General features: G+C 40.3%; 1 protein-coding gene across 5 annotated transcripts in view; it reads left to right on the top strand.

Moving 5' to 3' along the window:
* Positions 1-274: 274 nt before the first annotated feature.
* lrp2a (low density lipoprotein receptor-related protein 2a) overlaps positions 275-11,211 on the top strand; it is a 60,652-nt gene continuing 49,715 nt past the window's right edge. For 4 of the 5 annotated variants that reach the window (XM_088083231.1, XM_088083229.1, XM_088083230.1 and 1 more), the window contains exons 1-9: positions 275-566; positions 6,549-6,656; positions 7,909-8,031; positions 8,290-8,406; positions 8,815-8,925; positions 9,050-9,163; positions 9,678-9,794; positions 10,368-10,511; positions 10,620-10,739. In XM_088083231.1, coding sequence (XP_087939357.1) covers positions 290-566; positions 6,549-6,656; positions 7,909-8,031; positions 8,290-8,406; positions 8,815-8,925; positions 9,050-9,163; positions 9,678-9,794; positions 10,368-10,511; positions 10,620-10,739 — 1,231 coding nt within the window. In that variant the 5' untranslated portion in view covers positions 275-289. Of the gene's footprint in view, positions 567-6,548; positions 6,657-7,908; positions 8,032-8,289; positions 8,407-8,814; positions 8,926-9,049; positions 9,164-9,677; positions 9,795-10,367; positions 10,512-10,619; positions 10,740-11,211 lie in introns of those variants that run through there. The other variant, XM_088083232.1, reaches the window with a different exon arrangement.

The raw sequence follows: 11,211 nt of genomic DNA, 5'->3' as shown, positions 1-11,211 counted from the left end.
CCTCAGATTAATAAAGAACAGTCCCTTAGCTGTGGGGAGGTGTGTGTAATCTGCAGCAAGGGACTCAAACAAAACACATTGGGATTACATGTCTCGTGGAGGCCTTCAGGATACTCAAAAATTCAGCGTTTCCCAGTTGTTTAGTATTTCAATCACTCCCATCATTATTTCTTTTTTTCCTCGAGCGCCGGTGTGCACCCTCCTAATTCCCAAGTGCTGAGCAAATAAACAGCGTTGACGGCCCGCTGAGAGTGAAAAATCACTGGCACTCGGTACAAATCGGACCTGCATGGCATTATGCAGATTCCAGGGCCCGAGGGATTTATCCGGAGGGCCGAGGCTGCTGCCTTGGGGGAGCGGCTGTCCTGGCCTTTGTGCACGCCCCTTTTCATCAACTAGCGGGCCAAGAAAGACAGACAGAAGAAAGCAACAGCATCCCAGCCCCAGTCCCTACAGCTCCTCCATCTGCACAGCGGAGCTGGACGGACCAGCCAGAATGTGGAGAGCACTGCTACTTCAACTCTTTGTCGTCTTTATATGCTGTGTTAGATTGTGCCACTCTGAAGGTAAGGGATTTTTTTTTATTCTGAATTTCTCACAAAGGCTGTCAGCTGAATGATTCATTGCGGACCTGCTGAGTTGTTGTGCTACTAGAGAGTCACTGAGTGCACTTGTTGCTCATCAAAACAAACTGTGCAGAGGAGACCACATTGTTTCTCCTGTATTTTTTTTCTATAGAACAGGACAATAAAGTAGCCATCCAGTATGTAACAGTACAAATTATATAGAGGATGAATCAACTGAACACATGTGAGTAACCTTGATGATTTCAAAAGCCACTTTTATAATACAGCGACACAATCTCCTCCAGTAATTTTGACTAAGTAATGTTTTTCTGGCTCTAAAGCTAAATGTTTTGCCACATAGCATTACTTTAAAGGTTGAGCACAAAGCCGTCCTCAGACAGATTGGAAGTTCTCTTGAGGAACTTTTGCCTGAGCTTTACTGTTGCTAGGTAACAGAAAAGAGCATGTGACTTACAGACAATCTGCAGGACTGAGAACTACTGGTACAAATCTCATTGAGTGGAGCAGATTTTACGCCGCAGACCACTAATTCAAACTTGATCCCAGCTCGAGGAAGAACTTTATTTTCCAATGTGAGCCAGAGACAGATAAAAAAAAATGCTTAGATATGGCTCTTTATGCATGACAGTCTTGTGTTTGTCTCTTGTGTTTGTAGCGCAGCTAGATCCTACTTCTCAAATTGTAATCTGCTTTCTTTTTGCTCAACCCTTAGTATGTAAGCTCCTTAGTGTGAATCAAGCAACTAATTACACTGCAGCTGCTGCAGAATGGAACCATTTCTACCTAAGGAGCAGTTTGGAGTTAAGTAAAAACTGTACCAAAAGGAGGGTCATGGTTTTCTTTCTTTCTTTGTTTCTATTTATTATATAATATCCTGAACTTATTTCCTTACAGACAGACAGAAAAGGTGGATTTTCAATGCCAAAAAAGACAGTGTGCTAGTGTTGACAGTGAGGCTGTAGCATTTAAAAAAACATTTCTTGGCATTTCCTTTGAATTACAGCAGTCGCTGTACATGTAGCTGGCATTTGCTGAGGTGAACAATATGACAACTTGTCCAAAAGCATTGACTCTCAAAAGACTTCATCAGCAGGTTCACATTGATCATTAGCTTGGATTTGCTGTGATATAGACTGTTTTAATGTAGTTTATGGGGTCATTTTATTTCTAACCAGAAATTTTGCTAATGATTCAATGTTATACTGAGTATCAAGTGCTCCCTGAAGGCTATCTGGTGATGTATGAATCAGACTTAAGGATGTATCACTTGCTGAAATACTCAGGAAGATTACACTGTAAAATCTGACAAGTTGATTATAGTTTAAAAAAAAAAAAAACACTGCCTTGAAACATGTACAGGTAAATATAACTATTAATCTTAATCTATGTGTACTCATATGTGATTGTTAAGTTTACTCAACATTTAGTTACATTTACTTAATTTTGAGAAGTTGTTACAACTTAAAAACGACAAGTTTAATTAAATCAATCTTTCCTAGTTTTAGTAACTTCAGTAAACCAAGTATACTGTGCTATATATCTGTGTTCTGCTGTATTCATACTAGTGATTAGTGATATTCTTAAATATGTTAATATAAGAAAACACAACTTTCAGATCACCTAACTTCATCATTGGCAAATTCCTCTTTGTAATGATCAAATTAAATCAGACTAACTTTGTTTACTGCATTTGTTAACACAAAAAACAACAATGTTGAAAAAACAATGTTTTTTCACTTTTCATATTAAAGTTGCAACATTTTCCCAAAATTAAGTCAATACAGCAAAACTTCAAGTAAACCTAACACCTAAATATAAAGTAAACTTAAATTAAGATTAATAGTTATATTTACTTTTTCAAGGCAATCGGTTTCCATGATTATTTTAAGCAAGACCAACTTGTCAGATTTTACAGTGTAGTAACAGTTTATTTATGTAGTTTTACAATGAGGGCTGTCCCCTCATGTGTCCTCTAATCTCTGCTTGATCCTCCTTTAAGAATCCTTTAGTTTGGTAATTGTTTCTTCCACCACCTTCTGTAACACATTATCCAGCCCCTGTTCTTGATACTGCTGCAGAGTGCTTACACTGGCATTAATAGCTAATGTGACAGCGTGAGGGGATTTCACGGTGCCGGTTTGTTAACTATTCTCTGCCATTTCTGCTGTTCCACGCATGTTTTTCACTAAATTGAGTTGTTTTCTCCATTAATCATTGGTCGGTGAATTCCTACCAACATAGTAAGTGGACAGTAAGTGCTTTAATGGTGTTAAAAATTAAGTTTTCATTTCATAGCCAGAATAATGAAAACAAGATTTTTGGTCAGGTGTGGGGCTAGACTGTCTTGATTGATCTCACCTTTTTTTTTTTTAGTTTGACCCTGTAAATGACTGTAAAACTTTCCCCTGTTGTGGTCAAACTTTTGAAGTCACACAAACTTGGCCTGCACGTGCACGTTAAACCTCACGCATGCCGGCTTCTTTCCGGTGCAGAAGCCTAAATCCTTGTGCAACAGTTACACCGCGTTAGAAACAGGAACACAGTTGGCACAAATTGAGAGCAAATCCTTTCTTTTCCCGCAGCTCCCTCAGTCTAGGTTACAGACACTGAGGATCGAGTCTAGCCTTCAGTGAACAGTTGGTGACTCACTGTACAGACGAAAATGAGTCATCCAGTGGCTGTTGCACTGTGACGACTTATGATTCTTTTCACTCATGCTTTTGTTAAGGCATGTCCCAAAAATCATGTTGAGTATTCCTTCACTAACCAGACCAAGGCTTTATTCCACACTCTATTTATTCCTCCCTTTTGCTCCCATGCCACTGCCAAAGCCCCTTGGGTTTTCACTGTTTTGTGTGTAGCACTAAGAGCCAAAGTCACTTGTTTGGCAATTGACTGCATTCTGCTGCATTGATTTCCATATGAAATAGGCAGCAGCACTCCGCTCTGACAGCATGGATGGGTCCTGCGTTTCATGCTGCCAGCAGACGTTTTCTCCACTTTTCTCCACACGCATTCAGTGAGTGCAGAGGGCTGCGCCAAAACAAGACAGTATAGATAAAAGCTTGAAGACATCTTTCAGGCGCCCCACGTGACGAAAAAGAGACATGTCAGTGGTAGTGGACAGGTGTTTTCTTAATAGGTGGCCATGAGAGGGAAGCTAATGTTCCACTTCTGTTTTACCTTATCACAGGAAGTAAGGCTTATTACTGTAGTCTCCTTTTTGCTTTTTGAGGGTGACACTTCCAGTTATGAGTAAGCATCCCTGCTGGCATCGCCTTTGTGCCATTGTGATTTCACAGTGGGGTTTAAGGAGTATGGGGGCTTCATTCTAATGAAAAGTCCCCTACTACTCTTCTTTGTTGGGCAATAGTAGGACGTCCTTATCTTCCTGCATGGATAGTGTGGTGCTCTCTCCAGCTGTGGGTTTAAGTTGCTAATTAGAAAAGACAAGGCTCGAAAGAAGGGAAAGGAAAACATTAAACTACACAAAAAGACTCAAACAAAAAGCTTATAGGAAAGCACAGATCATCAGACTCAGATTAAACATTCTTAAAGGAATACTTCATCCACAAAATGGCCATTTGTATATCAGTCATGCTGTGTTGCATTGAATTTGTGAAGAAAACTTTGCTTGTATGCTTTTACAGAAAACAGCAAACATATTGACCATCTTTAACAACAGCAAAACTGTATCAAAACATTTGTTTCCAAGCTCTCACACAACTTGTGTAGTGTAATCCGAGTCTCATTTATCTAATTGTATGCTCACTACTTCCCAAGCACATGCATTTTCCAAAAAAACAACAACATAGTATTCAAATCTGGCTTTGAGGAGATCATAGATATGTTTTGCTTTCACTTCAGTTCTAAATGGTAAGGTTTTAGTAATAATGCATGTGTTTTGGGAAGTACTAAGCCTATGACTGGATAAATTAGACTTGGAGTCTGTGTGAGGTTTTGTAAACAAATAGTTTTGCTGTTATTAAACCTGATTCCCAATCAATCTCTCAATAAATCAATCAATATGTTTGCCATTTTCCAGGAAAACAAAGTTTTCTCTACAAATTTAAGATAACACAGCATAACTAACTGATGTTCAAAAAGTCATTTTTGTGGTTGAAGTGTTCCTTTAGTAGCAGATTTGCACAATTCATGCTGGCCACTACCTTCCCTCATATTGATTGGCGTAGTGAAATTGCAACTTTGTTAGAGGAAGACATAGAAATTGGAGGATTAAGGAAAACTTACAAAGAAGACGTTCTTTTCAGAATGTAAGGAGAACCCTTGCACAAGATAGTGCTGTTGAAAGGTTCAGCTTCAGTGTATCTGTCACCTTTCCCAGAAGTAATAGTGTCAGGAAACACTGGCTGCATTTGAAAGCCTCCAGCGGATTGGTTTCTTCCTGGCATATGAGGTTTTAAGTTCAAAACCTACAGTAGGCCTTAACATATGGTAGCTATAAAGATCTTAAACTTTTCTAAAGCAGATTTTGAGAGTGTTTCTCTGTTCATATGGCTTACTAGGTTCTTGGACATATTTTAATATTACATGTTTGTTAAGTTTAATAAGACAATTTTATTTTGGCTTTAAAAATGGTCCCGTATTGACAATCAAGTTGTCTGGTCATTCAAAGCTTAAATGTAATGAATCTGCCCATTAATTTTTCATGTATTTTTGCTTAATAGAGTGCATGTCTTGGCAGTTTGAATGCTGCATGCACAGCCTGCTGCCACACTGAAGATGATGCTGAAACCTGTGGGATCACTGCCCTGCAACAAAGGCTTCCTTTGAGCTGATTGTGAGCAATTTTATCATTAGTAAACTGAGCAGGAAAAAAGGCTTGCCTCCTGGATAACTGCTGAAAGAGTTAAAATGCTGCTTGTTTGGCTGGGTCAGTTGTAAAGCAGTTTGGTGTTTTGCTGGCTGATTAATCAGTAACAAGAATTCTTTATTGGAGTGGCAGTGACCCTGCAACTGTTGTGGAAGGGATCCATCTTTAAAGGAGAACAATATATAAAGGAGATTATGAACATCTGACCCTAAATGCAGTCAACCGTCTTATTCATTTATCAAGCCAGCAGCCTGCATGCTTGTAGGCAATTTATTTTTCTCACAGCATGTGTCTTTAATTTCCTAGCTTCAAGCCATTATAGTGGAATTGTAGAGCTATTTGATTTCAATTAGCTAACCCCAATATTTTGTGGTGTAGGAAGCTATTTGATTAAGAAGCAGAATGCTGGATAAGACAGGACAGTGATAGACCAACAACCCCAAGCAAGCACCACCAATCACCACCTCACAGCCCTCCTCACAAAGAATTTGGGTTGAAATGGTTGTGGTACCACCCAGTACCACTATTTATTCCAATTACGTCTCAGACCGGACAGGAACAGCATGCACCATAAATCAGGCTGTCAGAGAGACAATCAGAATTGCACATTCCTATTTAGACGGGTCTGATGGAGTGCTCTGCCACTGAACTATGCTGCCTGAATCAATCTCTCCTGGAAAACGTCAGGGAAGGTAGAGTGGTGGTACCTTATCTCTACAGATGCCACTCAGCGAGAACATCAAAAGGAGGCTGGAGATGAGTGCGGTGAAGATTGTGTAACTGTCGGGGGGTGGGGGGGCGGCTGGCACGCTTGTCTCCAAGGCTTGTCAATGCTGTTAACAACATGCGTCATCACTGGAAGGCAACTCTGCTACCTTACGCCATGTTTTAGTTAGAGTATTTAAGAATGTATCAGTTATCTTTTTTTGTGACCATTTTTGTAATATGTATTTTTCTCCCTATCTTAAGGAGACAGGGTGGAAACAATGACAATTTTTGGAAATAACTAAATAATGATAGTAAAATTGCAAAAACATAGATGGATAACTATGGATAAAATTTCTGATAGCATGTGCGCGTAAGTTTGAAATCAGCACTTAATCATGCACATTTTTGATTGTGTTTAGGATGCGAGTTGGGACAGTTCCGCTGTGGGACAGGTCGATGTATACCAGGTGACTGGCACTGTGACGGCACATCAGACTGTGTGGATGACTCAGATGAACGCGACTGCCGTGAGTTACTCATTATATCACACATCAGGCCAACATTGACACCTGTGGATTGGGATAGTTAGTGTGATGCTTGTTGGATGTGACATTTCAACCTGAACTACAACAGTGGTGGAAGAAATTTTCAGATCCTTTAAAGTCCTGCATCCAAAACTTTACTTCACAACCAAAAGTATTATCAGCAAAATGTACTTGTAGTATCGAAAGTAAAAGTACTCTCCTTTAGATTGAACCATAACAGTGCACCATCATATTTTTTAGGTTGATTTTGTGTTTATATGTAAAATCTTAAAGGGACAGTTCACCCCGAAATCAAAATGACATGATTTTCAACAATCTAGATTGTTTTTGTGTGAGTTACTGAGTACTGGAGATATCAGCTTTAGACATGTCTGCCTTCTCTTTAATATAACTGAATTAGATGGCACTTGGTTTGTGGTGCTCATAGTGTCCCCAAAAATGCATTTGAAAAACACACCAATGTCTCCTCCCAGAAATCATGACCTCGTTACTCAAGATAATCCACAAAAATTTTGTAAGAAATTTCATGTAGGAACAGCTTTCCTTCTACCAAACTACACAAGTCAGCCATATCACCACACAGAAGAAAACATTCATCTACTGTTAGCTCACATAGCACCAATGAGCTAGCTTATGTCACAGCTCATCCAAGGAGGACGCCATAAATGTTCACGCCATGTAGAGTCTCGAACACAAGCCTCTCATTCATGAAGGACACATCCTTCTGCATGGTGATATGGTTGGCGGGTGTAGTTCGGTAGAAAGAAAATAGTTTTTATGTGAAACTGCTCACAATAAGGTCTGTGGATTATCTTGAGTAACTGAGTCTTTATTACTGGAAAGCCACATTGCTGTTGAGTTTTTCAGATGTATTTTTTTGTCCTTTGAGCACCACAAGCTGAGTGCCATCTAGTTCCATTATATTAGAGAGAAGGCAGACATCTCTATGGTAGATCTACCCAACACTCTGCAACTCCAACCAAAACATCTAGATAGATAAACAGAGCGCAGGTGAGAGAAAAATGGGTATTTGTGATTTTAGGGTGAACAGTCACTTATTCAAATACATTTAGTGGAACAGAAGTATATAGTAACATAAAATTAAAACAATCAAGTAAAGTAAAAGTAATTAAAAAGTGTACTTAAGTACTGTATTTAAGCAAATGCAACTTTCAACCACTGGATTACAGTCAACTGTTATAAATGATGCAATATTCTTTGTGGTTTCCCACAGCTCAGGTAACATGTGATGACAGTCACTTCCAGTGTTTGAGTGACGGCGAGTGTATCCCTGATGTGTGGGTGTGTGATGATGAGGAGGACTGTGAGGATGGCTCTGATGAGAGGCAACACTGCCGTAAGTACATTTTACATTAATAGCAAGTCTTCGAGTGAGCTTATGAATTAATTCTGGAAAATTAACCAAGTTACTGCATACCTTGTCTGTATTGTGTTTTGTATTTTTAACAATAAAATCTTTAGGACAGGGTCTGTGGAAATGAAGGAAATAGATGCCTTTTCAGTACCTATATCCACAGCATGAGATCAAATTTTAAGTGCATATAAGAACTATGTGAAGGATACGTGTATGTTCTGCTCTCCAATCTGCCCCCAGCTGGAAGGACGTGCACCAGTGGCCAGTTCAGCTGTAGTAACGGGGCATGCATCCCAGGAGAATACCGGTGTGACCGTCTGGCCGATTGCTCAGATGGGTCTGATGAGAGAGACTGCCGTAAGTTCTCTCCGGGGTGGTTTCCCTTTTTTTGTATTTCAGGCTCCTGTGGCATTTTAATCAATTTGTTAAGATTAAGAGGCTCGCTGACTGACAGAATGGACCACAATATGCTTCTTGTTGTCAGAGGTTGATTGCAGATTCCTTGGTGGATTAGTCAAGCTGAAGTTCAGCTGCTATGCTATTATTGTGCCGACATGGTAGACTCACAGCACTACACACTGTGGTAATCTCACAATTGCATAAAGAATGCTGTGGTGGCTGCTGTTGTTATGGTGGTGGCGTTAAATTTTGGTCTCTTATCCTTCCCTTTTGCAGAGCTTTTCAGATTTTGAAAGCCACAAAGAGCACAGTTGTCAGGCTGATTTGAATGCATAGCTTTGCCCTGATGATGATTTAATCTTTCAGATTACCCCGAATGCACACAGCTGAGGTGTGCTAATGGGGCCTGCTACAACCGGACGCAGAGGTGTGACCAGATACTTGACTGCCGTGATGGCTCTGATGAGGCAAATTGCAGTAAGAAGCCAGTCAATTTTAATGATAAATGGCTCACACAGAAGCCATAGTTCAAAATACCATCAATAGCAGGGCAACATCACCAAATGGATCTTTTTTTTCTGTGTGTGTGTGTTTTCTTTAGCACAGCACTGCAATACGGGCCTGTTCCCGTGTCAAAATGGGGTGTGTGTTCCTCAACGCTATGTCTGTGACCATGATGATGACTGTGGAGATCGAAGTGATGAGCTAAACTGCAGTATGTAGCCTCTTCTGTCTTAATCAAACCCTACTTTGTGTCTAATGACTGACATCTTTATTTGCAAAGACAGTTGTGTGGTATAGGGGAGAAAATTTAGGACTGTTCCAGGTGCCCGTGACTGACAGGGGCCCTTAAAACATATTAGAATATTAAAAAAAATCATCATTCACATAATGTGTTATTTAGAATGTGCAAACTAATGCTAACAGTTTACCTTTTCTTGTTTTTGTAAAAAAAAAAAAAGAAAGTAAACACCCAGAGAGCCTGCATTGCCCCCCCCCCCTCGCTATTTTCATATATATAGGCCTGTATGTGTATAAATGCATAAAATTTATGTACCGGTTATGTAAAGCTCTGAGTGGGTCAACTGGGTTTTGGAGCTGTGGTGACAGTAGGCCTACTTGTGCAGGATTCTGTGGCAGTGGGGCCCAGTGTGATATCTTTTCATGGGGCCCAAATCCTCTGCACAAAGATGTACTTCCAACACGATCTTTTCTGTGTCCACCTGCAGCATATCCTACATGTAAAGGGAACTACTTCACCTGCCCCAGTGGACGCTGCATCCACCAAGTCTGGGTTTGTGATGGAGAGGATGACTGTGAGGACAATGCGGACGAAAAAGGCTGTGGTATGGTTACAACACTTTGAAACCAGTTGTTATAAATTTTGTTAATTTTTTCACTGTAAGGACCAGAAACATTCATTTGGCTGATTACGGAACACTAGAATGGGCAACAGCTCTCTCTGTGAAGCTGATTCATCTCCAGTCTCCATGGTTTGTTCGGGCTAGCAAGACGCTATGCCTGTGCTCCTTTAAGTGTATTATTCAAATGCCTCTTTGTGGCACAAGATCACGCAGCCCCCCAAAGGGGCTTTAGAATTCCTCCACACGGCTGTGAAGAGTGTGTGTTTTTAGAGGATGGGCTGCAGAAGCCCTTTGAGCCCCCATGTGACCCCCTCAAAGCTCCACTCCCCTGCATCAATTTAAAGTGACAGTAATTTCCCTGACGATAAGGTCCTGTTCACTTTTTTTTTAAATTTCAGCGACACATTCCTGTGGAGATGAGGCTGCCTGTACCTCACACACTTATCCTCTTTAAATGCCCCACAGTCTAACATCAGGAAAACTCAGTTGTTTGATCTGATTTTCTCTCCATTTTGTAAGACTTAAAAGACAAAGATGAATTTGTTTTGTGTGCAGATAATGTACCGCGGGAGTGTTACCCAGGGGAATGGCCCTGCCCATCTTCTGGTTTATGCATCCCCATGGATCAGCTGTGTGATGGGACGGCTCACTGTCCAGACGGAGAAGATGAAACTAACACCACTGCTGGGCGCAACTGCAGTAAGTAACAAAGCAACTTGTCTTAAGCACACACTAGGACATCTACTACCACAGAAAGGGTGCTATTGAAGTATATTCATTCACTGATGTGGTTTCTGTGTTGGTCAGGTATCTGGAGATGTGCCTCTCTGAGCTGTGAGCATCGTTGTCATGCCTCCCCTGATGGAGGAACCTGTTCCTGTCCTTCTGGATACATTGTCAGCAGCAACAATAGTCGCTCATGTATAGGTATATATCCTTTATTGACTTAACATCATCTTTGCCCAATGATTCAGCCCCTTCAAGATTTCATGAGCATTTTTTGGGATTGTATCAGCTTAAAATGCCAGCTGTCGAAATAGAATATCTAAAGAACTGAGATGCACTTTGTAATGTTTTCATGTTTTTTTTTTAAATCGTTCATTCAAAAACAAAGACAACTTGCTCCAATGAGATTAAAACAGCTCTATTCTCCAAGTTCTAAGTAACCTTACCAAAAAGACTGGTAAGCCTTGGATGCAACAGCTTCTATCACGGTGTCTTTTGAAGTAGAAAAGTGTTTGTGTTCAACCATAGCATTGCATGTGGTGCAAAAACAAAAAAAACAAAATGTGTGTGCACAACATCTTTACACTTGTCACATCTGTCTTCATCTCCACAACCAGTGAAGAAGTGAATGTGACAACGTTGATTGGTTAAATATGCAAAAAAGTTGTGGTGA

Source organism: Plectropomus leopardus, chromosome 10 (assembly GCF_026936395.1).
Source record: "Plectropomus leopardus strain MGB_pleo_1.0 chromosome 10, ASM2693639v1, whole genome shotgun sequence".
NCBI classification, from domain to species: Eukaryota; Metazoa; Chordata; class Actinopteri; order Perciformes; family Serranidae; genus Plectropomus; species Plectropomus leopardus.
Note: the sequence above shows the minus strand (reverse complement) of the source record. Positions and strands in the feature narration are given on the sequence as shown.